General features: G+C 38.3%; 1 protein-coding gene across 8 annotated transcripts; it reads left to right on the top strand.

Moving 5' to 3' along the window:
- The first annotated feature begins 80 nt into the window (after positions 1-80).
- On the top strand, positions 81-27920 carry LOC134814015 (zinc finger CW-type PWWP domain protein 1-like). Of its 8 annotated transcripts, none has more exons than XM_063821977.1 (17): positions 81-190; positions 405-648; positions 1045-1290; positions 1478-2401; positions 2631-2920; positions 4530-4661; positions 5220-5405; positions 5635-5713; positions 9889-9990; positions 19706-19795; positions 20584-20693; positions 23396-23503; positions 24508-24582; positions 24767-24848; positions 25166-25312; positions 26346-26427; positions 26588-27920. In XM_063821977.1, the coding sequence occupies exons 1-17, from the start codon at positions 98-100 to the stop codon at positions 26718-26720; spliced, it is 3123 nt and encodes a 1040-aa protein (XP_063678047.1). In that variant the 5' UTR covers positions 81-97; the 3' UTR covers positions 26721-27920. The 8 variants fall into 8 exon arrangements, with proteins under 8 accessions (XP_063678047.1, XP_063678048.1, XP_063678049.1 ...); XM_063821978.1 differs by having other exon boundaries at positions 5223-5405; XM_063821979.1 differs by having other exon boundaries at positions 1478-2389.

Genomic DNA, 27920 nt, shown 5'->3' on the forward strand with positions numbered 1-27920 from the left:
TTTTTGCCTTTATTTGGGATGCCCTGTAGTTTCTATTTTAGATATAAACTTTCTGTTTTGACTGTGAATTAATCAATATAATTATTCAGGGTAGTCCATGGCCTCTGCCGTTGATGAAGTATCTTCGGCATTGGGATTGTCTCAGAGTTCCAATCCTGGCGATGATCTGAAATCCCCTGAACAACATCAGGTAAGATATGAGGCTATAAGACTATAAGAAACTGTAAAATCAATTGAAGTGGTACTGTTGTTCTGGATATTTGTTCAGTCTTTACTGATTGTACCTTTCTTGTGAGAAACTTCTACCATTGACATATTTTTTGATCTGATTGTAACTGTTGATCAACCATTCTTCCTCTTATAAGATTGATACTTACATATCTTTTATTTCAATCAAATTGCAGGCGAGCATGTTTGCAGCAAGACAACAATTGCAAGCTAAACACAAAGATTCAAGCAGCTTCCCAACAACCTCTTCTGGAACAAAGAAAGTTGCTGCAATCAAGCCACAGTTCAAACCTCTTAGCAAGAAGCAGTCCTCATTTGTCACTCCATACATTAAAAAAGAGGACCCCATTAAGGAAAATCCTCAGAAACTTTCACCTCAAAAGAAACCTATTGTAAAACAGCTTGACAAACTTAGGGAACGTAAGTTGATTTTGATATTTGTTTCATATTCAGTGTCAACAATTCAGATCAGTCTATTATACAGCTGTATACGTAGACTGATCCTAATAGTTGACATTATAAACAGTAGTATCTGAAATAACATTATACAGTAAAACCCTGATTTCCTGCACCCAAATTCACCATGGCTGTTTCGGAAACAGTCTGTATCCTTTTCCCCAAACTCCATGGTAAATCATGGTTTTACTATATTACATCATTTAAATATCCTGGGTAAAACTTTTGACATTTTTCACACTTACATTCACACTTACATCAAACCTACATGATGTAGGTTTTTCAGCCTTAGTGACATGTGATAATTCCCTCATTAACATGCTAATTGCCTGTTAATTAATTAACATTTCAAACTTTCAGCCAGTCCTGGAGACACTGGAAGACAGCTTCCTACTGTAAGCTCTCGTTATCACAGTCCATCATTGAAAAGATCCAGGGGCCGGCACAACGATGAAACTATTGTGTCAGACGAAGAAATACAGAAAGCTAAAATGATAAAGAAGTCGTTTACCTCACCTGAAAGGAAAACTTTCAGTCCAAAGCCAAGTCCTAAGAATAGTCCAAAGCTTAGTCCTAAGATGTGCAGCCCCAAGTCTCGTACCGCAGGTTTGAGTTTTATCATTTTTCAAATATTTCCTTTTTTTGTATAATTTACTGTACGAGACTATAATATTTACTGTGTCACGGCCTCTTTGAGCCTTTTTATTTATCCCTTATATAAAATCTGCATTATTACATTGTATTAATTATAACATTATCACTTTATTTCAAATCAATATGACAATCGTTGCAGGATCACCTAATCACTCACCGATTTTGTTTCACTCACAAACTGACGATCTAGTAAAAGATGATAATGACGATAAAGAAATTTACACTCAGAAAACAATTCCTCAGCTTGTTGACACTGAAAATAACACAAGCTCTGTTAAATCTTCCGACACCAAAGTTCAGCTTAATTCTCTTGATAATTTAAATCATGTTGCAAACTCACATACCGCTATTGTAACATCTGAACAACAAAAAGCATATTTAAATGCAATTTCTTACAGCCCTGAAGCTAGCTCATCTCCCCCTGCTAATATGATATCGTTGTCTTCAACGTCACACTCTCCCAAAGAATCAGCTGAGTTAATATCTACATCTAATAAACAACAAATTACCTCTCACTCTAATGAAATCATATCGTCGTTTCCTAACCCAGACACTATCAAAGAAGTAAACCCCTCCGATTCAACCGAGAAAATATCTTCACCCCCCAAGCCAGATTTTCCAAAGTCAGAATCTTCTGATCCAGAATCTCTCCAGCCAGACTCTCCTAAAGCAGAATATCCCAAAGCGGAGCCAATCTCTTCCCAATCTTCACAGCGTAGTACGGCTGATGTCGTCAAGTCTGCAATGGATACACTTCACTCTGAGTCGAGAGTTCTGGTGGAAACTTATCATGATCACTGCTCTGTTGAACTTGACGTCAAGAATTGTTGTGGAAGTGGGTCTCAGAAATATAACGAGGGTGTTGGATCAGAGTTGGACGGTGATGTAGAGAATGGATTGCAGAGTAAGGTGGATGATGTTGAAGAATGTGTGATAGAGAATCTACTGACCCCACTTGAAGAGTCGCTGAGTCTCCCGTCAAGTTCGGAGGGCCTTGTTTTGGTAGAAGAGGCTGATAAGAAGAAAGGAAAAAATAAACATAAAGGAAAAAGTAAAACTAAAAGTTAGCAAAACTTTGAACACAATTTAACTTATTTCTGTCATTAACTCATTAACACACCACTCTCAATCTGTCATTCTGTCAATCATATTTTAGATCTGCTCAAATTTCACTTATCAAAATAACAATTTGCAATATCCATTGCGAAATCATTCAAATAATCTGTAATATCAATACCATTTCAGCAATCAACTCATCATTCAAATAATCTAAAATATCAATACCATTTCAGCAGTCAACTCATCTGACGAAGTCGACCGTCAAAAAGTCAACGATTTCTTCTCCAACAAATTTGGCCTGTCTTTCTCCACTCCCAAAGGGGCGGACAGACCAAAACCCCTCCTCAAATTTGCCCGGAAAGACGAGTCCTCGGATGCGGACTACTCCACAGTACAAAGTCCGGGCAAGTTCAAGTCGACTTTCAGAGCATTGGGTAATGATAAAGTGGAAGGAAAGGAGCCTGATAAGAAGAAGAAAGCTGCAGAGGAGAAGAAACCTGTGCGAAAAGCTGAACCTATGCAGGTTTGTAACTAAATAGTAATGTAGATTGTAGAGTATTTTATATCAAAATTATATATCATTGATATGACTAAAAGATGAATTAAAAGAATATATGATTTAGTAATTGTGGACTTGCAAATCTTTACTCCAGCTTCCTAACGAAAAATGTACCTCCCACCATCATTGCCTGTTCTTAGGAACTTCATACAGCACCATTCCCAATTTATACTTAATAGTACGATTGTTTCAAGTGCACTTAAGTTTTCAACTTTGGAGAGCTGTACATTCTACATAATATACAATATAATAATATACATAATAATACACATAACATACAATGCGGTATAAACTGTACTAACGTATATCGCCCTGCTGCTAAATACAGGGGTTGTGTCAATTAATGGGAAGATTATACATCAGTGACGTCACGTGTCACATCAATGTCTCAATGACGTCACGTGCTACGTCACTTAACTCCACAACCATGTATACTTAATGAACCGTATAGTGGTTCAGCCGATTCTGAAACATTTAAGTGTACGCTAAGTCATCCTGAGGTTGGGTTCATTGTTCGAAATGTAGTTTTGGTTTCCTGACTTGTACTGAGCCTCTCTGCACTGTCCAGTGATCTTACCTGTTATAGTTATTGTTAATCTCTCAGTTTGCTTGTAAGTGTTTTGTTATCAGATTGTGGTTGGCTGTTCCTACCACCATGCCAGAGCTCTTACTCCAAGCAACAGGGACAAAAGGATTTCGCAATTATTTTGGCCAAAAATCGCGATACCGCGAATTTTAACAGACTATACATTAAACTATACATAAAATTTGTCGCAAATAATGGGAAAAATCGCGATTCCGTACATGCCGCGATTTCCTTTTGTCCCTGCCAAGCAATAATAAAAATTAGCCCCTATATCCACTCAGTAAATCCTTTGCTAGCACTCGGTCCGCGTGCAAATTTGCAACTTTATCAGCAAATATGGAGCGCTCATAGTATTTTATGTATTGTTCAATGAGATATAAGCATAAAGGGCTCAGTGATGCATTGATCAGTCAGATTGAAGATGGACGCGGGCATTGTGATGACTTGATGAGCGATACCGGTCATTAACTTATTATAACAGTACTCAAAAGCCTTTAAGTCTATGCTAACTTTTCTAACCAATAAATCACCCAATATTGAGTTAGACACTTGGTATTGTTAAGTACACTAACTGGGCTAGTTAAACGTCTAAACCTTACTTTCGTGGTTTAACTACCCTAGTTCTTGTAAGATGGTAGGATAGTAACTTTATCCTGAGTTAGTATCCTAAGTTAGTATCCTAAGAGTAGAGTGAGGTGATTGCTTTGTGATACACGTACGGATCTACCACAAGAGATGAGAAGCTCTCGATTATACTTTATTTATGAGTTGCTAAGGATGTGTTCCTCTCAACCGCTAATGGACTTGTGGGATGATAACTTTTAATTTAATATATTTGGGTTAATCTTGAAAACTTTCCTAGCTTTTATAAAACATGCACTAGCATGTAAATGAAAAGGCCCCTTTCAACCAATCTCAAAAAACATTGGGGTCCAGATCTTGTAATACTAATCAAATGATCTTATTTTGATTGTAAATCTTTTTCAGAAACAGTCAAGAAAGGTGGAGCAGAAAACGAAGAGAAAGATCGAGAGATCACCAAAACGCCCCAGAAAGGAAGAGCCCAAGAAGAGTCTATCAATGTCAGCATCATCTTCAAGCAGCAGTTCTAGCTCGGAAGTGAGTGATTTGTCAAATTGAAAGATTAGATTGTCTGATTGGTACAATTTAAAACGGTAATCTTTGTTGTAGTTACCTCTTCGGTACGGGGTTTGTTAATCACATACGTGTTGGACCACCACACGTGCGTTTGGTTGTGGCATGGCCTCTCTAAAATTTCACTGAAATCAAAAAGATCAGTGGGAATAAGTAATCAAATTGCGAATGAGCACAATTTCCATTCTATAACAGTTTCTATGATAGATCCTTGTGTTTGACATAATCGTTCCTAATAAATTGGAAATGTGGGTCATCCCACTTCCTTCCCCTTAAATTATCATTTAAATCGCATATCGAAATGTATATATTATATAGTAGCAAAGAATTTCCAGCAATCAAATTTTTGGTCGGAACCGGTTGTCACTCCACTGGTACTCCACTTGCACTCCACTTGCACTCCACTTGCACTCCACTGGTACTCCACTTGCACTCCACTGGTACTCCACTTGCACTCCACTTGCACTCCACTGGTACTCCACTTGCACTCAAACTAAAGTTTTAATTTTAATTTACCATCAGCAGGATTCGGACTCAGACAGTTGCATGAAACGATCTGCAAACTCAAGTGCAAAGTCAACTACAAAACAGAGAGAAAACAAACCAACCCAGAAAAAGCAACCACCGCCACAGAAAAACGCAAAAGAGCAAAAGTTAAAGATCAAGGAGGAGACGATGAAGGCCGAGCTTATCAGAAAGAGGAAGAAGGTTTTTTGCAGCTTAATTAATTAAATTTTATCTTGCTGTATATTTCCACTGTTTTGTATCTTCGTGATGCGCGAATTGTATCTTTTAAATTTTTCTGTAGTGTCTATCTGTAGCTACTAAATTTTCATAATCACTGTGAATTAATAAAAGGAATAATAAATTAATTCATTGATTAATAAAAGGAACAGTTAATTAATCCAATAATTAATTTTTACTATTACATTCCCAGGTATACTCAAGCAGTAATAGTAGTGAAAGTGAGAATGATGAGTTCACACTGAGCTGTACGAATAGTGACAACTTAGAAAGTAAGTCTAACACTTGCTTTTTAATTATTTTATACATTTTAACAATTACTCTTTAATACTTATCAACACAGTTTGCTTTTTATTACTCTATTACTTTTTAAAATACTTTCAACGCTAGTCACTAGTATACAAAAGATAATTGGATGTAGGTGCTGACTGATTTATTGCATACATCGCCAGCAGTACTCCATTCTCACAATGGTGTGACGTCATGACAGGTGGCGTGACGTCATGACACGTGGCGTGACGTCATGACACGTAAGTGCTGACTGCTGTATTGCATAAATCGCCAGCAGTACTCCATTCTCACAACTCCGTATTCATGATGTATGAAAATATAACACTTCTAATATTTATTGGGGACATGTTAAAAGTTTTTAAAATCGCTGTCTCATTCTGGGAGCTACTATAATGTAGTATTTATTAAGTTGTTGTGACGTGTAAGTTGTAACATTCTATATTTACGGTAACATTAATCACGAATAGCTGCAAAGCGATACAATTGACCTGTCCAAGTAAAGTAAAATAAAGTTTTCGTCTGAGACACATTTTATAAGTTTGTATTTGCTTCTAAATTATTTTAGAAGCTAAATAAAGAAGAAACACACAATCATTTTACACGAATAATCATTTTAACAGGTGATATATTTACGTTTACATGAATCATAACCAAAGCTAAGGCTTTAAAACACTTTAAAAATTAAAACTCAATAAATACTGGATATGAAGAGCAACAAATTTTATTATTTACAACAGATATTTACTCTCATTATGTAACAATCTCGGAGAAGGAGTCGGATAGTTATTGGAGAAGGGTTAAGTTAGTTTACACAGTGTGTTACATTACACTAATTGTGATACAACACTAATTATGATATATAACATGTTTACAATCGATAGTTGGAAAGTTGGAATTAGAGGGAATTGTTGTCAGTGTGCGGCTACAACAGTGCGGCTACAACAGTGCGGCTACAACAGTGCGGCTACATTAGTGCGGCTACAACAGTGCGGCTACAACAGTGCGGCTACAACAGTGCGGCTACAACAGTGCGGCTACAACAGTGCGGCTACAACAGTGCGGCTACAACAGTGCGGCTACAACAGTGCGGCTACAACAGTGCGGCTACAACAGTGCGGCTACATTAGTGCGGCTACAACAGTGCGGCTACAACAGTGCGACTACAACACACTGAGTGTGTTGTAGCCGCACTGTTGTAGCCGCACACCGCACAGGACTACGAACCCCCTCCAGCCAGTTTCAAGCTTGTCGCCCTGATTACATAATGAGCTCAAATTATTTGTTATATATATAGTAGTGTTAAAATTGGTCATATTTTTCGAATTTGCTACTAAGAAATAGCGCACGTTTTCTGGTTAAAGGACTAAAATAGCCTAATTCTTTACTGTACACTACCGTAACAACTCAACAGTACATAAAAGAGTACATGATGAAAGAGTAGATCCTATCTCTCAAAGAGTACATCCTATCTTTTAAAGAGTACATCCTATCTCTAAAAGACTACATCCCATCTCTAAAAGAGTACATCCTATCTCTCAAAGAGTACATCCTATCTCTAAAAGAGTACATCCTATCTCTAAAAGAGTACATCCTATTTCTAAAAGAGTACATCCTATCTCTAAAAGAGTACATCCCATCTCTAAAAGAGTACATCCCATCTCTAAAAGAGTAAATCATATCTCTAAAAGAGTACATCCCATCTCTAAAAGAGTACATCCTATCTCTAAAAGAGTACATCCTATCACTAAAAGAGTACATCCCACCCACATCCAGAAAGTTTTATATTTCCTCCCAGATGCGTTTTTTCTAAATTCTGTGGCCCACTCGCTTCGCTCACAAGTTTGCCTTTTTTTTTCTGTGGCCCGCTCGTTTCGCTCGCAAATTTTTTCCTTTTCACCCTTTTGAAAAAAGGCAATAGTGAAAGGTTACGAATGGAGGTTTTTGCAGAAAAACGTGGATTTTGGAGAACGAGATAGGTGGGTTTAAATATGTCGTGTGTTCGTTCGTTACCATGCAACGAAAAAGTTGGGCGCGCGCGAGGATTGCTTGCGGAGATGTGATGTATAGATAGCCTGTGATCTATGAATGCGCGGCGCGACTGTGTATATGATGCATGTAATGTATAATATTACTATTAGGTAATACACCCAATTTGTACGTGGCACGCGTAGTGTATTGATGTGTACACGAGTATATATAATTGATTCACGATGTCAATCCTTCGCAGCTCGGTGAGGCACAGTGGTGCATTGACCATTGTTAATGATCTGGCCCGGCGCGCGCTACTTCGTAGCACTTGCCGTCGGGCCATTTCGAGAAGAAAGCGGCGCGCGCTACTTCGAAGAAATTTAGACGAGTAACATCCGTCAAAGTGGTGCATCTCGCCGATCTACCGAAGGTAGAGAAGCGTTGGTTGCGAGAAGCGTTGGTTGCGAGAAGCATTATTTGATGCGCGCGCGACCCAGTAGTGCATCGCGCTACAAATATATAATAGTTTACCTTTGCTGATAATTTCTTGAATTACAGATACAAGTTAAGTTCTACGGCAATTGAACTGAATTTCAAGTGTTTCCCGTATTTGATGCATAATTGATCAATATTATTATCATGAAGATTGAAGTGAGCTGATTGGAGCTTATAGTTATACTTAAATTTATAGTAAATGTGAAATGGAAATCTAGCGTCCGCCAAAACGAAACAACGGGCGCAATTCTTGTTAACACTGGACCAATTCACGAGCAGGGACGTAGCCAGGATTTTTCTTTGGGGGGGGGGGGGGGCTGTCGGCGACCGAAGCAATCCGACCAATCCAGCTGCGCAGCGAGTGAAACAAGCAAGCTGTGGCAGGGGTTTGGGTGCGCAGCCCCCAGCGGGGTCCAGGGGCAGAGCCCCTTAGCGGGGGCTAGGGGGGCGCAGCCCACCGGAAAATGTTTGCGAAATAGGGTGTTTTAGACGACATTTGGCATTAAAGAAATTTGTAGGACAGCAATAAACTGGGATTGAAAAGAATCAAGTACTCAAGTAAATTTGGTAACTTCACAACAGCAATCTGCATTCTCCAATCAGAATATTTCACTGTGTTCCAAAACTGACAGGATGTTCCTCTTTGATTTTTATACAATCGAAATATTTTCTTCAAAAATTTCCTCAATTAATTTGTCTCTATTCCAAAAAAATATTTCGAAATTTAGGAGTAACTTCTCAAAAATTTCCTCTTTTTCCTCCCGTTTTTCCTCCCAAAAAAATTTCCTCCCAGGCTGCCTGGCTAGATGGCGTGTTTCTGGATGTGGGACATCCCATCTCTAAAAGAGTACATCCTATCTCTAAAAGAGTAGATCCTATCTCTAAAAGAGTACATCCCATCTCTAAAAGAGTACATCCTATCTCTAAAAGAGTACATCCCATCTCTAAAAGAGTAGATCCCATCTCTAAAAGAGTAGATCATATCTCTAGAAGAGTAGATCCCATCTCTAAAAGAGTAGATCATATCTCTAAAAGAGTACATCCCATCTCTAAAAGAGTACATCCTATCTCTAAAAGAGTACATCCTATCTCTAAAAGAGTATATCCCATCTCTAAAAGAGTACATCCTATCTCTAAAAGAGTACATCCCATCTCTAAAAGAGTACATGCCATCTCTAAAAGAGTACATCCTATCTCGGTACATTGAGTTCCTGGTGTCAGGCACGTGTATTATATATAGTGTGGTGTAACTGAGAAGTGTGCTGAAACTCAACATATGGATAGTAGTTGTGGAATGTGATTTCCAAACATATCACGTGATGCCCTAATATGGTAGTTGCCATATTGTCTGTGGTGAGATTGTCAGATCATGGTTTTGACTTTTGCTTCTGTCAACTCAAGTAATAGTTGTGGAATGTGGAAGCGAAGTAAAATATAATTAGTTCTGAATAAAGTTATATACCGTGGAATGTGCCATCGTTAACTGACCATCGGCATCATTGTAGGAAACAAATTATAGTATTTATTTATAACTTTATAACGTTTATAGCAGGGTGATGTTTTATTCTTTTCTATAAACTTTATGTGTATTATATATATTATCTACCATATTACGGCATTACGCATACAGATTGGAAACTTATATTTTCTTCTGTTTTGTTTTGGTTTAGGTATTTAATCAGGTATTTTTCAGGTATTTGGGTGCAATGTGAGCGATGCAGCAAGTGGAGATATCTCCGAGATACGTCAGATCCAAACTTGATACCTGACGACTGGGTATGCACTCTCAACCCAGGTAATATTGATGGTAATATCTCGTAATTAATTATTGTAGTTGTCGTAATTATTGTGGTATAATTGTAATATAGTTGTAATTATTCCCGTAATTGTAATTACTTGTTGTTTAATTAGTCATTATTTTGTTAATTTCTTTACAAAATTTGTAAACCAATTAATTATCAAATGTTTAATTTGGTGGGCACTGGGCAGTGTTTAATTTTTATTTGAAAAAAAGGATTTATTTGAAAGGAAGAGTTATCTCAACTAATATAATATGTGACATTGTGTGTACGTGTGTGACATTGTGTGTGTGACATTTGTATTGTGTATGTGACATTGTGTATGTGACATTGTGTATGTGACATTGTGTGTGTGACATTGTGTGTGTGACATTGTGTGTGTGACATTGTGTATGTGACATTGTGTATGTGACATTGTGTATGTGACATTGTGTGTGTGACAGTGTGTGTGTGACATTGTGTATGTGACATTGTGAATGCGAAATTGTGTATGTAACATTGTGTATACGTGACATTGTGTATGTGACATTGTGTATACGTGACATTGTGTATGTGACATTGTGTATGACATTGTGTGTGTGACATTGTGTATGTGACATTGTGTATGTGACATTGTGTATGTGACATTGTGTATACTGTACATGTGACATTGTGTATGTGACATTGTGTATGTGACATTGTGTATGTGACATTGTGCTCCACGTTTATTATATCGTCTATTGAACAAGAGATAAGGGGTCAAGTGATAGCCGACCAACAGTAAAACTGCAACAAGATGTAATAAGCGTTCAACATATTGAGTGTGGCTAATGAACAATCCGCCAATCGTGCAACTTAGCGAGTTATTATTGTCAGGCTATCCAAGTTAATATATAAAGTTATCTCAAGTATGCAGGGTGGCCCACAATTAACTGCACACTTACACTGTCCTTTACATCACTATATTATATAGTTCTCTTCTCAACTTATCAGAGCTATATTACTAGTGTAACCCGTGCTTACGGCTGGGACTTCACTATCGCAGTTGAAATACAAAAGTATAAACCCGCCTACTATATTCTCATATTCGAAAACACGCACTACATTTTCGTAGTTAAAACGGTGCGAAAGTATGAACTCGCTCTGTCCCCTAATTACAACTTTGGTACAAAATTAGGTAATTTGGCATTGAAGCCAGAATTAAATTTACTCTAATCCTATGCTATGCTATGCTATGCGGCCGCTTTCTACTGAGCGAGTTCATACTTTTGCACCGTTTTAACTTTTGCACCATTTATAATTTTCAGAAAATTCAGCTATAACACTGATAACTGAACTGTGTTTGCGATATTATATAACACTGAACTGGTACTGGTACTGGTACTGGTACTGGTACTGGTACTGGTACTGGTACTGGTACTGGTACTGGTACTGGTACTGATACTGGTACCGATGCATAAACCCAATCTCCTCATTAAGCCAGTGCAAGATCAAACTATACATTTCTTTTCTTTACCAGTCTCAATAATTCCACAGAAAATGTTGATTGTTAACATACTACCGCAAATGTATAGTTATTAGTTGCACGGCACGACACAGATGGTACCTGATAGTGATCACTCTTTTTGTCTAGAACAGGACACACCTGGCTGAAATGGGAGGGTGTTACATAATGTGTGATGAAAGGGAGATACATTTAGGTTATTTTTCAACAGGTGTTCAATGTAATAAGAGAGAGAGAGAGAGAGAGAGAGTAATAAGAGTACAATAAAACTATCAAGTACATACAATTATACTATACTGTATGTACTTTATAGGAGTAAATAATGAATAGTGGTATTCTGTCTCATGAAATATAGAGTTTACACAGCAACCAGAGTGTCATCTCTATTTCCATGTTACAATTTTGTCAATTAAATAAACTTACAGCCTTGCTTTTATCAAAACCCCACTATCAAAGCCAATTTGTTGAAAATTTCGGTCATACATCCGTATCCCGATGGCACTCTCGTGGCACTCTCGTGGCACTCTCGTGGCACTCTCGTGGCACTCTCGTGACACTCTCGTGGCACTCTCGTGGCACTTTCGTGGCACAATTTCACTTAATTCCAACACGATATTATATACATGTTACTATTTCCAATTTGTCACAAGCAAATGTGCCAAGTACATTCCCCGGTATACACGTGACATTCCCCAATGTACACGTGACGCATGCAGACGTCAAACAACTAGTTTGATAATTAGCAGATATACGTGAAATTGCTGTAAGTTGTAACACGTGACATTAAGTACAATGTACATTGAATGTGGCCGGTTTTTATAGTTAGTTTATTTTATGCTTTTTATTTAGGAAAGGATTGTTAAAAGTATTTTTTAATGGAATTCAATGGGTATTGAGGAGGGTTAATTCTATAAAAACTGCATACATCTTTCAGCTGTATATTCATTGATAGCCTTCCGGCCTTGTCGGCTATCAGAAATTATTGCCAATTTAATTATTCAATCAGTTAAATAATCACACATCCCATTTATTCTCCAGAAAATGTAACGAGTTAAATCGTGTAAATATAACGTGATATTGTTGAACATTACATATAAAAAGGCCTACGTAGTTTTTTGTGTAATGACGAAGGTTTACGTCTTCACACAATGTGATAAGCTGCATTGCCTGCATATTTATTGGCCTACGTCAATTATCAGCATATTCATTTGCAATAAATCAATAATGCAGCCCATTCACCATTCAGTAAACAAAATATAATCAAAACCACAAGTTTTCATAAAAAACACCGCACGTCAGAAATGGCTATTGGCTCGCCTCCCCACTATTGTCCAGATCCATTCAACCACATCTAATAAAGAGCTCGTGACACGACATAGCACAATAAACTAAGCTCCCAGTATAAAAGTGACACGCCCCTATCAATGGCGGTCAATGCTGGAAGCTGATTGGTTTACCTCTATCAATGCTGGAAGCTGATTGGTTTACCTCTATCAATGCTGGAAGCTGATTGGTTTACCTCTATCAATGCTGGAAGCTGATTGGTTTACCTCTATCAATACTGGAAGCTGATTGGTTTACCCCTATCAATGCTGGAAGCTGATTGGTGTACCTCTATCAATGCTGGAAGCTGATTGGTTTACCTCTATCAATGCTGGAAGCTGATTGGTTTACCTCTATCAATGCTGGAAGCTGATTGGTTTACCTCTATCAATGCTGGAAGCTGATTGGTTTACCTCTATCAATGCTGGAAGCTGATTGGTTTACCTCTATCAATGCTGGAAGCTGATTGGTTTACCTCTATCAATGCTGGAAGCTGATTGGTTTACCTCTATCAATGCTGGAAGCTGATTGGTTTACCTCTATCAATGCTGGAAGCTGATTGGTTTACCTCTATCAATGCTGGAAGCTGATTGGTTTACCTCTATCAATGCTGGAAGCTGATTGGTTTACCTCTATCAATGCTGGAAGCTGATTGGTTTACCTCTATCAATGCTGGAAGCTGATTGGTTTACCTCTATCAATGCTGGAAGCTGATTGGTTTACCTCTATCAATGCTGGAAGCTGATTGGTTTACCTCTATCAATGCTGGAAGCTGATTGGTTTACCTCTATCAATGCTGGAAGCTGATTGGTTTACCTCTATCAATGCTGGAAGCTGATTGGTTTACCTCTATCAATGCTGGAAGCTGATTGGTTTACCTCTATCAATGCTGGAAGCTGATTGGTTTACCTCTATCAATGCTGGAAGCTGATTGGTTTACCTCTATCAATGCTGGAAGCTGATTGGTTTACCTCTATCAATGCTGGAAGCTGATTGGTTTACCTCTATCAATGCTGGAAGCTGATTGGTTTACCTCTATCAATGCTGGAAGCTGATTGGTTTACCTCTATCAATGCTGGAAGCTGATTGGTTTACCTCTATCAATGCTGGAAGCTGATTGGTTTACCTCTATCAATGCTGGAAGCTGATTGGTTTACCTCTATCAATGCTGGAAGCTGATTGGTTTACCTCTATCAATGCTGGAAGCTGATTGGTTTACCTCTATCAATGCTGGAAGCTGATTGGTTTACCTCTATCAATGCTGGAAGCTGATTGGTTTACCTCTATCAATGCTGGAAGCTGATTGGTTTACCTCTATCAATGCTGGAAGCTGATTGGTTTACCTCTATCAATGCTGGAAGCTGATTGGTTTACCTCTATCAATGCTGGAAGCTGATTGGTTTACCTCTATCAATGCTGGAAGCTGATTGGTTTACCTCTATCAATGCTGGAAGCTGATTGGTTTACCTCTATCAATGCTGGAAGCTGATTGGTTTACCTCTATCAATGCTGGAAGCTGATTGGTTTACCTCTATCAATGCTGGAAGCTGATTGGTTTACCTCTATCAATGCTGGAAGCTGATTGGTTTACCTCTATCAATGCTGGAAGCTGATTGGTTTACCTCTATCAATGCTGGAAGCTGATTGGTTTACCTCTATCAATGCTGGAAGCTGATTGGTTTACCTCTATCAATGCTGGAAGCTGATTGGTTTACCTCTATCAATGCTGGAAGCTGATTGGTTTACCTCTATCAATGCTGGAAGCTGATTGGTTTACCTCTATCAATGCTGGAAGCTGATTGGTTTACCTCTATCAATGCTGGAAGCTGATTGGTTTACCTCTATCAATGCTGGAAGCTGATTGGTTTACCTCTATCAATGCTGGAAGCTGATTGGTTTACCTCTATCAATGCTGGAAGCTGATTGGTTTACCTCTATCAATGCTGGAAGCTGATTGGTTTACCTCTATCAATGCTGGAAGCTGATTGGTTTACCTCTATCAATGCTGGAAGCTGATTGGTTTACCTCTATCAATGCTGGAAGCTGATTGGTTTACCTCTATCAATGCTGGAAGCTGATTGGTTTACCTCTATCAATGCTGGAAGCTGATTGGTTTACCTCTATCAATGCTGGAAGCTGATTGGTTTACCTCTATCAATGCTGGAAGCTGATTGGTTTACCTCTATCAATGCTGGAAGCTGATTGGTTTACCTCTATCAATGCTGGAAGCTGATTGGTTTACCTCTATCAATGCTGGAAGCTGATTGGTTTACCTCTATCAATGCTGGAAGCTGATTGGTTTACCTCTATCAATGCTGGAAGCTGATTGGTTTACCTCTATCAATGCTGGAAGCTGATTGGTTTACCTCTATCAATGCTGGAAGCTGATTGGTTTACCTCTATCAATGCTGGAAGCTGATTGGTTTACCTCTATCAATGCTGGAAGCTGATTGGTTTACCTCTATCAATGCTGGAAGCTGATTGGTTTACCTCTATCAATGCTGGAAGCTGATTGGTTTACCTCTATCAATGCTGGAAGCTGATTGGTTTACCTCTATCAATGCTGGAAGCTGATTGGTTTACCTCTATCAATGCTGGAAGCTGATTGGTTTACCTCTATCAATGCTGGAAGCTGATTGGTTTACCTCTATCAATGCTGGAAGCTGATTGGTTTACCTCTATCAATGCTGGAAGCTGATTGGTTTACCTCTATCAATGCTGGAAGCTGATTGGTTTACCTCTATCAATGCTGGAAGCTGATTGGTTTACCTCTATCAATGCTGGAAGCTGATTGGTTTACCTCTATCAATGCTGGAAGCTGATTGGTTTACCTCTATCAATGCTGGAAGCTGATTGGTTTACCTCTATCAATGCTGGAAGCTGATTGGTTTACCTCTATCAATGCTGGAAGCTGATTGGTTTACCTCTATCAATGCTGGAAGCTGATTGGTTTACCTCTATCAATGCTGGAAGCTGATTGGTTTACCTCTATCAATGCTGGAAGCTGATTGGTTTACCTCTATCAATGCTGGAAGCTGATTGGTTTACCTCTATCAATGCTGGAAGCTGATTGGTTTACCTCTATCAATGCTGGAAGCTGATTGGTTTACCTCTATCAATGCTGGAAGCTGATTGGTTTACCTCTATCAATGCTGGAAGCTGATTGGTTTACCTCTATCAATGCTGGAAGCTGATTGGTTTACCTCTATCAATGCTGGAAGCTGATTGGTTTACCTCTATCAATGCTGGAAGCTGATTGGTTTACCTCTATCAATGCTGGAAGCTGATTGGTTTACCTCTATCAATGCTGGAAGCTGATTGGTTTACCTCTATCAATGCTGGAAGCTGATTGGTTTACCTCTATCAATGCTGGAAGCTGATTGGTTTACCTCTATCAATGCTGGAAGCTGATTGGTTTACCTCTATCAATGCTGGAAGCTGATTGGTTTACCTCTATCAATGCTGGAAGCTGATTGGTTTACCTCTATCAATGCTGGAAGCTGATTGGTTTACCTCTATCAATGCTGGAAGCTGATTGGTTTACCTCTATCAATGCTGGAAGCTGATTGGTTTACCTCTATCAATGCTGGAAGCTGATTGGTTTACCTCTATCAATGCTGGAAGCTGATTGGTTTACCTCTATCAATGCTGGAAGCTGATTGGTTTACCTCTATCAATGCTGGAAGCTGATTGGTTTACCTCTATCAATGCTGGAAGCTGATTGGTTTACCTCTATCAATGCTGGAAGCTGATTGGTTTACCTCTATCAATGCTGGAAGCTGATTGGTTTACCTCTATCAATGCTGGAAGCTGATTGGTTTACCTCTATCAATGCTGGAAGCTGATTGGTTTACCTCTATCAATGCTGGAAGCTGATTGGTTTACCTCTATCAATGCTGGAAGCTGATTGGTTTACCTCTATCAATGCTGGAAGCTGATTGGTTTACCTCTATCAATGCTGGAAGCTGATTGGTTTACCTCTATCAATGCTGGAAGCTGATTGGTTTACCTCTATCAATGCTGGAAGCTGATTGGTTTACCTCTATCAATGCTGGAAGCTGATTGGTTTACCTCTATCAATGCTGGAAGCTGATTGGTTTACCTCTATCAATGCTGGAAGCTGATTGGTTTACCTCTATCAATGCTGGAAGCTGATTGGTTTACCTCTATCAATGCTGGAAGCTGATTGGTTTACCTCTATCAATGCTGGAAGCTGATTGGTTTACCTCTATCAATGCTGGAAGCTGATTGGTTTACCTCTATCAATGCTGGAAGCTGATTGGTTTACCTCTATCAATGCTGGAAGCTGATTGGTTTACCTCTATCAATGCTGGAAGCTGATTGGTTTACCTCTATCAATGCTGGAAGCTGATTGGTTTACCTCTATCAATGCTGGAAGCTGATTGGTTTACCTCTATCAATGCTGGAAGCTGATTGGTTTACCTCTATCAATGCTGGAAGCTGATTGGTTTACCTCTATCAATGCTGGAAGCTGATTGGTTTACCTCTATCAATGCTGGAAGCTGATTGGTTTACCTCTATCAATGCTGGAAGCTGATTGGTTTACCTCTATCAATGCTGGAAGCTGATTGGTTTACCTCTATCAATGCTGGAAGCTGATTGGTTTACCCTCTATCAATGCTGGAAGCTTATTGGTTTACCTCTATCAATGCTGGAGGCTGATTGGTTTACCTCTATCAATGCTGGAAGCTGATTGGTTTACCTCTATCAATGCTGGAAGCTGATTGGTTTACCTCTATCAATGCTGGAAGCTGATTGGTTTACCTCTATCAATGCTGGAAGCTGATTGGTTAAGCTGATTGTACCTCTATCAATGCTGGAAGCTGATTGGTTTACCTCTATCAATGCTGGAAGCTGATTGGTTTACCTCTATCAATGCTGGAAGCTGATTGGTTTACCTCTATCAATGCTGGAAGCTGATTGGTTTACCTCTATCAATGCTGGAAGCTGATTGGTTTACCTCTATCAATGCTGGAAGCTGATTGGTTTACCTCTATCAATGCTGGAAGCTGATTGGTTTACCTCTATCAATGCTGGAAGCTGATTGGTGTACCTCTATCAATGCTGGAAGCTGATTGGTTTACCTCTATCAATGCTGGAAGCTGATTGGTTTACCTCTATCAATGCTGGAAGCTGATTGGTTTACCTCTATCAATGCTGGAAGCTGATTGGTTTACCTCTATCAATGCTGGAAGCTGATTGGTTTACCTCTATCAATGCTGGAAGCTGATTGGTTTACCTCTATCAATGCTGGAAGCTGATTGGTTTATCATTTGTTATATGTATAAGATCACCTCCCTCAGTTCCCCACCAGCATCCAAATCTATTGAACCATTTTACTGAAAACACGTCATAACACAGTAAGTCATAACGTTAGCCCCCCAACATCTCATCATACAAAAATAACACGCCGCTATTATATTTATAAAGATGTAGAATAAGGAGCCATTAGTCCTAAGCAGTAAGCATGTAGCTGAGAGCTGGCTGATATCAATATACATGACAATGTGTATGAAGTGTGTGTGTGTGTGGGAGACACAATATTTCGCAACTTTGTTTCAACTTTCATAACAAATAAACAAGCTCTAATCAACAACTAATCAGCAAATGAGCTAATTAATTATCATACTAAGAATAACTTTAATGAGTTAATGACTCATAAAAGTGGGAGCAGCGCGGCGCTCTTCAGCGTGTGCTAAATACTCTACACTCCCCATTATAATAGTACTATCCTACTTATCAAGGCTTTATAACACGTATCTGTCGACACGGACTTTGGTAAATATCCAAACATTCCGAGGTTATTTGAGAGAACATTCCTCTCGTTTTAATAGGGAGAGTGGGGTTGGGGGGAGCTATTAAATTCAGGGTTACAGCTTATAAAGTTTACAGTTTACACTCGTTCCATGTTTACAGCTTATAAACTTTATACTTGTTCCGTGGTAATATGAATTAACTTCCATGATTATATATTGTAATCCGTTTAATCCGTTTATTGTATGTGCCAAGCGTTGGAGACATGCCTTTGGTAAATATCCAAACATTCTTGGCACGCTTAGCAAGGTATTTGAGCGAGAGAGAGAGAACTTACACTTACAGTTCATTTGGAAGGCAAATTCCAGAGAAATTCAGATGAATTCAAGTGTCACAGACTATACACGTCATGCTGAAGTAATTCGAAAAATACTTTCGTAGGAATTAACTTTCGTGATTAAATACCTGCCAAAAGTTTGGCACGTACTTTGGCAAATGTCCAAACATTCCTGCAGTCTCATTGAGAGAGCACTCATTTAATTTGGAAGAAAATGAAGCTGTTCAGAGCCTAATTAATGCTTACTTTAGAGGAGAATGCAGCTGTAGTGTGCCACATTAATTCGTTAACTTGTTTAGTGTTTGACGGCGAAATGTGAATTAGCTACTTAGATAATTTAATTAAGTGTGTTTTCTGTTGGAAATGAGTGACTGAGTGAGAAGAATTCACGTGATATTACATTACAAAATTAAACTCAAATTTGCCAAATTTAGCGCTTATTAAACTCTTTCAAATAAAGAAGCGAGTTAGCTGGCGCTTTCACGAAAATATTAATTATATATACTATAATATATATTATAGGGTAATTGATATTTATAATTATATGCCACAAAACTTCTTCAAAAATGCGGTAGTGCCTACAACAATAACAATGTTTAACAAAAGCAAGGCTTCAAGCATGACCCTTGAAAAATACGTCGCCATGTTAACCTTCTTAAACTAAATCAATAATAAGGATTATAATTGTATTTGTAATCGATCTTATTTGATACTATCTTAACTACATAATATAATACATACTCCGGCCCTTACAGATAAACGTGTAAAGAGTTCTAATAATTCCATATTTCAGATAAAAAGTACAACAATTGTAACGCCCCAGAGGAGAGTTGGACACAGCTAGATCAAGGCTACGAGTTCGTCTACTCTGCTTACAGTCTAGGTAATATGCTCACTGGTAACCTTGTGGATTTAGTAACTCAGTAACTTGGTTACTTAGTGACTTAGTAACATGGTTACTTACTTACTCTGTAACCAGGTTGCATTTGTAACCAGGTTCTTGTACAAACATTCGGCTGGGGTCTTGAGTCTAGACTCTAGTGTTTCTCAATTAGTGGGGTGCAATAAAACGGCACACTATAGTTTCTTTCTTTGTCGCAGCTGAAGTCTAGTGTGCAGCCTTTCCTTGGGACTGTACTCACATTCCTGACGTGGAGCTAATCACATACTCTGCATGATCACTGGTGTGGGGTAACTTAGTAACCAGGTTACTTAGTAACCAGGTTACTTAGTGAGCTTATAGTCTACTCTGCATGATCACTGGTGTGGGGTAAGATGCAGGGGTAACCCTGGTTACTAGGTTACTTAGTATTTTAGTTACTTAGTAACCCTGGTTACTAAGTGACTTAGTATTTTAGTAACTTAGTAACCAGGTTACTCAGTAACTTGGTTCTTGAGTGAGCTTATAGTCTACTTCTCAGGATCACTGGTGTGGGGTAAGATGCAGGGGTAACCCTGGTTACTAAGTGACTTAGTATTTTAGTAACTTAGTAACCTGGTTACTCAGTAACTTGGTTATTTAGTGAGCTTATAGTCTACTTCTCAGGATCACTGGTGTGGGGTAAGATGCAGGGGTAACCCTGGTTACTAAGTGACTTAGTATTTTAGTAACTTAGTAACCTGGTTACTCAGTAACTTGGTTATTTAGTGAGCTAATAGTCTACTCCTCAGGATCACTAGTGTGGGGTAAGATGCAGGGGTATCCCTGGTGGCCGGGTATGATAGACAACGACCCCCTCACCAGAACATTCTACTATAAACACGCCAACTCTCAACTTCCGGTAATTAAATACTTAATTAATTAATACTTTATTAATTAACTATTTCTATGGTTTAGTTGATTTCACCTGTAGAGTGTCTCTTCAGGGTTTAAAGGTTCAGAGTTTGGGTGATAGAAAAGGGATCGGTCTTTTAGAGTTATTTTCAATTTTCACTCTTAAATTTTTTTTCACTTTCGGCTTTCCTTTTCAACTTTTGAGGCTTCCCTACAAGAATATTATAGTTATTTGGAATTGGCGGGTGAACTCGTCGGACATAAATTGTACAAAGTCTTTTAAATCCTTTCTTAAATTTTGGGTAGTTGTGCAGATGTGACGATAATGCCCTTGTCAGAGATCAATCATATTGAAGTGAAAACAATTTGAAGAAATATCCAAATAAGGAAAATAAGCCATTTTTCTTGTTCTCACTTCTTTTTAGAATCTCTAGAAAAACATTACTTTAGTCTTTCCTTTTGAAATTTAGGAGCTTCCTGGAAATACTTTAAATATTATACTTGAAAACTTAGACATCGCCACATGGCATACGACACAACTATATATTATAGATATCAGCTCCTATGTGTTAAGGATATACTACCTATATAATACATTGTACAAATATGATCAGTGCTAAACCGCTCCACTGTCCACATACTGTAATGAGGGCCCCCAGGCAGCACACGCCTTTATAACGCCATTCCACAAATACAATCTCCCAAATACCTAGCACCGCTTGCAAAATGACGGGAATGTACCAAAATCATGGTCAAATAATTACAGTTATTTCAAATCTCTCTCAGCTTCATTTAAAGGGCGTTAGTCCGCCACGCCAAGACCCGCTGGAATGTGTTAATTTTCTGATCCGCGCACAATACAATTAGTATGTACACGGTGCCGGTAGAGGCCACTTAAATTGCACTATTTTCTGGTATCTAGTAGCTCCACCCTGTAGGTGGGAAGTACTTGACATGACGTGTTATTCGCTCGTTAACCATTGGGGTCGTAAATCTGAAATACCAAGTAGTCATGGATATGTGAAACGTGTAATCTTGTAATCTTAATTGAAATCAGTTTGACCAAGTATGCATTACAGCCAAACCCTAAAAAGCGGCCCCTGCCATGAATTACACTAATACCTTGCAACCTGTTGCTCTTATCTTTATCTTGAACCAATTGGTATCCACATTCTACCATACATATTATCATTACTTATTACCTCTGAAACTTGCATCTAATGATTGATCTGATCAATCTAATCGGTATATAGATATTTTGAAAAATGTCACCATTATGCTATTTATATTAACAGGAAACGATGTAACAGAGTCAATATATTATTTTAATGTTGCCATGTTCAGGAATCGACCGGGACATGATTTCAGGCCTGACCGGGACCGGGACCAGGACCGGGACCAAGAATCCTGAATTAACCGGGACCGGGATCCTAAATCAGCATTTGACCGGGACCGGGACCGGGATGAAAAATGTGACTTGACCGGGACCGGGACCGGGATCGGGATAGCTCAAAATTGCCAATCCCGGTACCGGGATTCCCGGTACCGGGAATTCCGGTCGATTACTGGTTAATTCATGATCTAATCATAATTTATTACTCAAACTTGTTTAGCAATTTTAAACATTGTTTTATTTGGCTCAGAGGATGTTTAAAGATGAAATTCACAATTAATGAAAGGAAAACTTAAAATCACAGTGAATGAAATTATGTAAAAGATCCCGGTCAAATCCCGGCAAATTTGAGTGATTACCCGGGACCGGGACCAAGAATCCCGAATTGACCGGGACCGGGACCGGGACCGGAACCGGGATCATAAATCAGCATTTGACCGGGACCGGTACCGGGATAGCTCAAAATTGCCAATCCCGGTCGATTCCTGGCCATGTTGCCATGTTGAGTGTTGACATTATCCTAAGATCCTATGACGGTTAGGCTCACTGGTGGTATCTGTGAAGGTTTGAAATTCAATTAAAGGGTTGGGGTTTGGTTAGTCTTCTAGAGTCTTTCTTAAGTCTCTAAGTTCTTTCTTAAGTCTCTAAGTTCTTTCTTTATTATCCTGATATCCTACTAATCAAGGTGATGGTTATTGAAAAAGGTTGAGTTGCATTTAAAAGGCGAGGGTTAAGTTAGAGTAATGTTTATAGAGCTTTAAAGGATCATTTTACAAACTTACGTTTAAAGGTAAAAGGCATTTTATGATTTTACTAGCCTGAGCTGTGCTGTGGTCCCAGAGAGAAATCTAATTATAGTATTAAGTGATTATCAGTTTTTATTGCATCAAGAAATATCCAACTCAACCGAAGATACAGCCGATTAAAATTTTGAACATAATACACACAACAAAATCACCACAAAACCTTTGACCATTAAATAATTATTTTCATCTGTGAAGATTGATTATACACTTGAGTCTAAATCATCATCAGTTGATGACAGAAGTATTGGACCAAATTCCTCTCCAATAGAGGAAACCCACACTCATCAGTCAGCACCTTACTGGACGTTATATTCTAATCAAGACATTTTATCTTGACCGACATAATCCCATACGTCACCCGTGTGCAGTCGTGCTGAGTGAGGGCTCCTCTTTTTTAAAAGTTATGGGTAAATGCTTGAGACAGTAATACTTTATTGAACCAGGGTAACGGGTCTTTATGTTTGTCATCTTGTCTTAAAATTATTCTAGTTTAATAATATCTCCTTGCAGGATAAATACCATGTGACATTCTTTGGTATCCAAGCGACCAGGGCTTGGATTGGCAAAAAGTTTATCAAGGTTTACAATCCTGATGATAAAGAGGACCAGCTCAAATACGTAAGTTTATAAATAATATGTACAAGTTTATTAATAATTTGTCGATTTTTCATATTCTCATAAAAAACATGCTTCCAAACTCTCAATTGCCAGACAGGTTTAAATAATTTCGTTTAACCCCTCGCATCAATTTTGTTGTATTAATTGCCTAATTTGAACTTCCCACCGCCGCACTGCACATTATATTTTAACGCAACGTCTCGGATTTTGCATTTCTTGTGTCGTCCATCAATACCCAGAATCGAAACGCAGTTAAGTTGTGGCTCATAATTTAGCTTACGTTAATAATTATCGACTCACCGTATACCCTATTACTTAAATCATACGTAAATCTACTGTTCTGTTGGACAATTCTACAAGAACTCAATTAGCAGTAGACTGCCACTGCCATGCGCTTTTAACGTGGGACAAAACTGCAATAACCCTCAACTACTAGTAAATATACAGTTGAGCGCGTACAAAGCACATCAAAAAGTCATTCACTATACCGTAAAGTTTGCGCGCGTCCCCGTTTTTGGCTTCTTGCCTAGTTCGATTTGCGCGGCAACGGCTGTTTCAACCCCTTCCCCCCCTCCGGGGGCGATTATAACACGACGCATAATAAATGCACAAGTTAAGTGATATACAAGCTGGTACTTTAGCTGTCATAACTTTTGTTCTCAGTTTGCACCTTATTATTTCCCTCACAATCTTCCCACATTGTCTCGATATCTCAAAAGTATACACGGTGTACTAATACAATACATAATAGGTTTCAGCGCATACTCGCGTTATGGTGTCTAATAAATATTACACTATATCTAGCCTAATTGATATTGCAAGACTCTAGACCGCTCCGCCCGATTTTATGCAGAAAATGCCCGCTTGCCACACCCGCTCTTTTTATTGAAACATGCTTACGTCAGCCGGTAAGTTGCTTTTAAAACATGCTTTTGGAGCGACAAACGTTAGTATTTCTGTACTTTATTAATTCTGCCGAAGGATTTACACGCGTCTTATTTCAGGACCAGAGAAAGTCTGGTAAAGGAATGCGGGAGGCCATCGCTATGGCTAATCAAGCGTTTCATCTTGAACTGAACGTGAGTGTTTGATTAATTTCTGGATTGAAGAAGTGATTATATCTATAAAGTGGTTCCTTGTGAAACATGAAACCCTGCATGCAATACTGATGACTCACAATTAGTTACTTCTGATCTGATCTGTTGAATTTTCAGATTGTTTATCTGAGTTGTCAGATACTTTATATAGATGAATATTTTGCAGGATCGAAAGAAGATATACGGGTTCAAGGAGCAGGGTAAATCTGTTGAAGTTGTGCCGCTTGATAATACCTCTAAAGCTAAAGGTGTGTTAGCAATCAGGAGAAATCGTTGAACTGCCTTTTTGTGATTGACTTTTATATTAAATTCATACATTTTGATGATAAATCCATAAGCTACACCACTTATTAGTACATAATCGGTTTTTATCGGCTTCCGTTTGAAAACGTCAATGCATTCCGTCCATATTTCTTCGCATATTTTACTCATAATATGCTATTTTATGTACTTGCTACTGAATGGCGCCATTCATAAATACTTTTAAATAGAAATCTCATTAGTCTGTCAGTCCTCGTACTCTCTTTAATAAATGTGTACAGCATTATCGACTATCGTCGTTCAGCTACCAAAGATCGAAAAGTGGTAACGAAAACAGTAAGCGCTATCAAAAAGCTTAAGCCAAGCTACGTCTCACGGCTGTATGAAAAAGCTGTTTTAAAACTCTCACAGGAATCACAATCCACTCATACATTCCACGATAATCACCCAGGTACATTAAACTTGCACCCCTCATCACGATAATCTGCATTTTTGCGGTAATTGTGAATTCCTCTGTACTTCCAGTAGAAGTGGTGTTAACATTCCGTCTAAGACATTAGGCTTTTTAAAATGGGTATAAATCGAAAAAATTGTGCATATTATTGTGTTTTTTTTTTAAACAATTTTCATAGTAATAATGAAGAATGGTCAGGAATTTAACATGAAAGCTTGGCCCACATTTTTTGACCTTATAAGGTAGCATCAGTACAATAAAAATAAATTGCCTTCAGCACTTTTGAGATTGTGCGTTTTTCTAATTCGGTCGCAAGACGACACTCGGTCATAGATGCTATATAAGCATTAAGCAGCGCCCATCGCTAATCTGTACCGTTAGTAGATCTTCTAATTTCTGGGATAAAATACGTAAAATTTAACGATAACATTGAAAACATTATGCTGCAAAAGAAGTGTATACCTATTTTAATATTATAATACTAGTGTAACCCGTGCCTACGGCCCGGACTTCACTATCGCAGTTGAAATGTAAACGTCTAAACCCGCCTATTATATTCGAAAACACTTATTTTAGTCGTTAAAACGGTGCGAAAGTCTCGCTCAGTCCAAACACACCACAATTTAATTCTGAGTGCCCCTCATGTATCTAATAGTAATACTTGGTAGGCAATCTTGAGGTCCAGTGTCCACCAGTCCACTGCCTAATCACCTAAAAGAGAGGAGAGTACACACACACACACACTCTTTAGTATCACATTTGGGCCACAAAATGATCAATTAAACCACTTACCACTCAGTGGTTTTTTAGATCGGTCAGTGGTAATACCACTGACCGATTTAAAAAACCCTAATCATTTGGCTTCGTCAGAGATTTGTCGGCACTGCCACTTTACCGAAAAAAAACCAGTCGCATATCTCTTACCGTTTTCTTGATTTAACCATTCGTAAATTACAGACAGACAGACAAACACATTTATTGAGATTATTAGTATAGATTGTAAGATTATTAACCGATACAATGCTTACAGGTGGAGGTCGAGGAAGAGGGAGACCTAGGAAGACTTCGGCTGCGACCGAAAAACCTGCAAAGAGAAAGAAAATTACGAAGCGGTGAGTCTCGTTAAATCCTGTACCATCTTTGTTCTGTGTTCCGTTTTGTGGCAAGCAATTTGGGCCACAATTTTGCAAAATGATAACGTATAAATGTATTTACAGTCAGATGATTGAAACTTTGCTATTTTAGTATTTTAACATGAAATATGCCCTCCAGATCATCTGATGAACAAAGCTATATCGCTACTCCCAGCCGATTAAATAGTTTGGATGTTATAGAGAACATTGAGAATGAGATTAATCAAGTTCTCCGGGATTGCTCTCCTAGCCCCACTGGCTTTGATCACTGAGGATGATGCAAGTGTTAACAACGTTAACAATAACATGTTAACGTCAACAGATATTCAACTTCAATGTTATCAATTTTTTAACTTCAATGTCTCTGACCTGCAAAGTTGAAAGTGAACAGTTTTCCAAGAATTCCAGATTGGATATTATACCGATGTGTGCGAGAGGAAAGAAAATGGCGGTTCTCAAAATGACGGTTCTCAAATTGTGGTTAAGTTCTCATCTGATAAACATCTCTTGTACATTCTAGGATTATTCTTAAAATTTGTGCCTGAAAACCGGTTTAACAAACGTTTTTTGTGTGTGTCACACCACCGACGCGGTTGTTATGAGATCTGTGTTGCGTTTGTATGTCAATGTAGTTATAAAGGAAGCTGACAATATTTAAGATAATATTAATGATATCATCATTATTAATATTGTTAATATTATTAATAATAATATTCAGGCACGATTATGTTGGTGTTACGTCTTGTGATTTATTGTAAATTATGTATTAAGAAAATTAAGTGTTATAATGTTATTACAGGTTATTATTAATAAATTATTCTTTTTAAATCAATTAAATTTGAAGTAATTATTTGATCCTTGTTGCGAGTCTGTGGTTACTCAGATGGAGGGCAAGAGAGCCGCGCGCACACGTGTCAACTTACATCTGATTGGCTGACGATTAGTCACGTGGAGCGGTTTTCCGACGTGATTGGTCTGCTAACTCATTGCTTCATGATTTCGTCTCTGTGGGACCCTAATATGCTACATTTCACTTCAGTACCTATATTTTTGTATATGACACTGAAGCCTTATCCTGACGAATGTGAGACCAATATTTTGCAACAGTGATCCAATCATTGCATGGTATGCATATACATAACATGGTTACATAGAGTTTGTAAGTATTCTAAAAACTAAAACGTCGTGTAGGCTGTAATTTATATTTTCTAAATATATTCACAATTGATCATAAACGTTCCACTGTATCGAAGCTTTTCACAACAGTATGTTACATGCCCTCCACGTGCACGAAAAGTCAACATTCTCTGTTATATTGAATATTCACGGTTGATTTTTATTCTCAATATTTCATAATAAAGATTCTTTACACACTCTTTGAATCTATTCACTTCTAGAAAATTGTGTTTGAATATTATACCAGATATGTTTATCATTAACATTATAATTCTGACATTGATTATTGAGTTCTA

Source organism: Bolinopsis microptera, chromosome 4, assembly GCF_026151205.1.
Source record: "Bolinopsis microptera isolate Bmic1 chromosome 4, MBARI_Bmic_1.0, whole genome shotgun sequence".
NCBI lineage: Eukaryota > Metazoa > Ctenophora > Tentaculata > Lobata > Bolinopsidae > Bolinopsis > Bolinopsis microptera.

What these genes read in the sequence shown, in the direction of transcription:
- LOC134814015 (XM_063821977.1), top strand. Translation starts at nt 98, where the DNA reads ATGGCCTCTGCCGTTGATGAAGTATCTTCGGCATTGGGATTGTCTCAG. An exon ending in GCAGCAGTTCTAGCTCGGAA is followed by an intron (nt 4,662 to 5,219) that starts GTGAGTGATTTG and finishes ATTTACCATCAG; the next exon opens with CAGGATTCGGACTCAGACAG. An exon ending in GAATAGTGACAACTTAGAAA is followed by an intron (nt 5,714 to 9,888) that starts GTAAGTCTAACA and finishes GGTATTTTTCAG; the next exon opens with GTATTTGGGTGCAATGTGAG.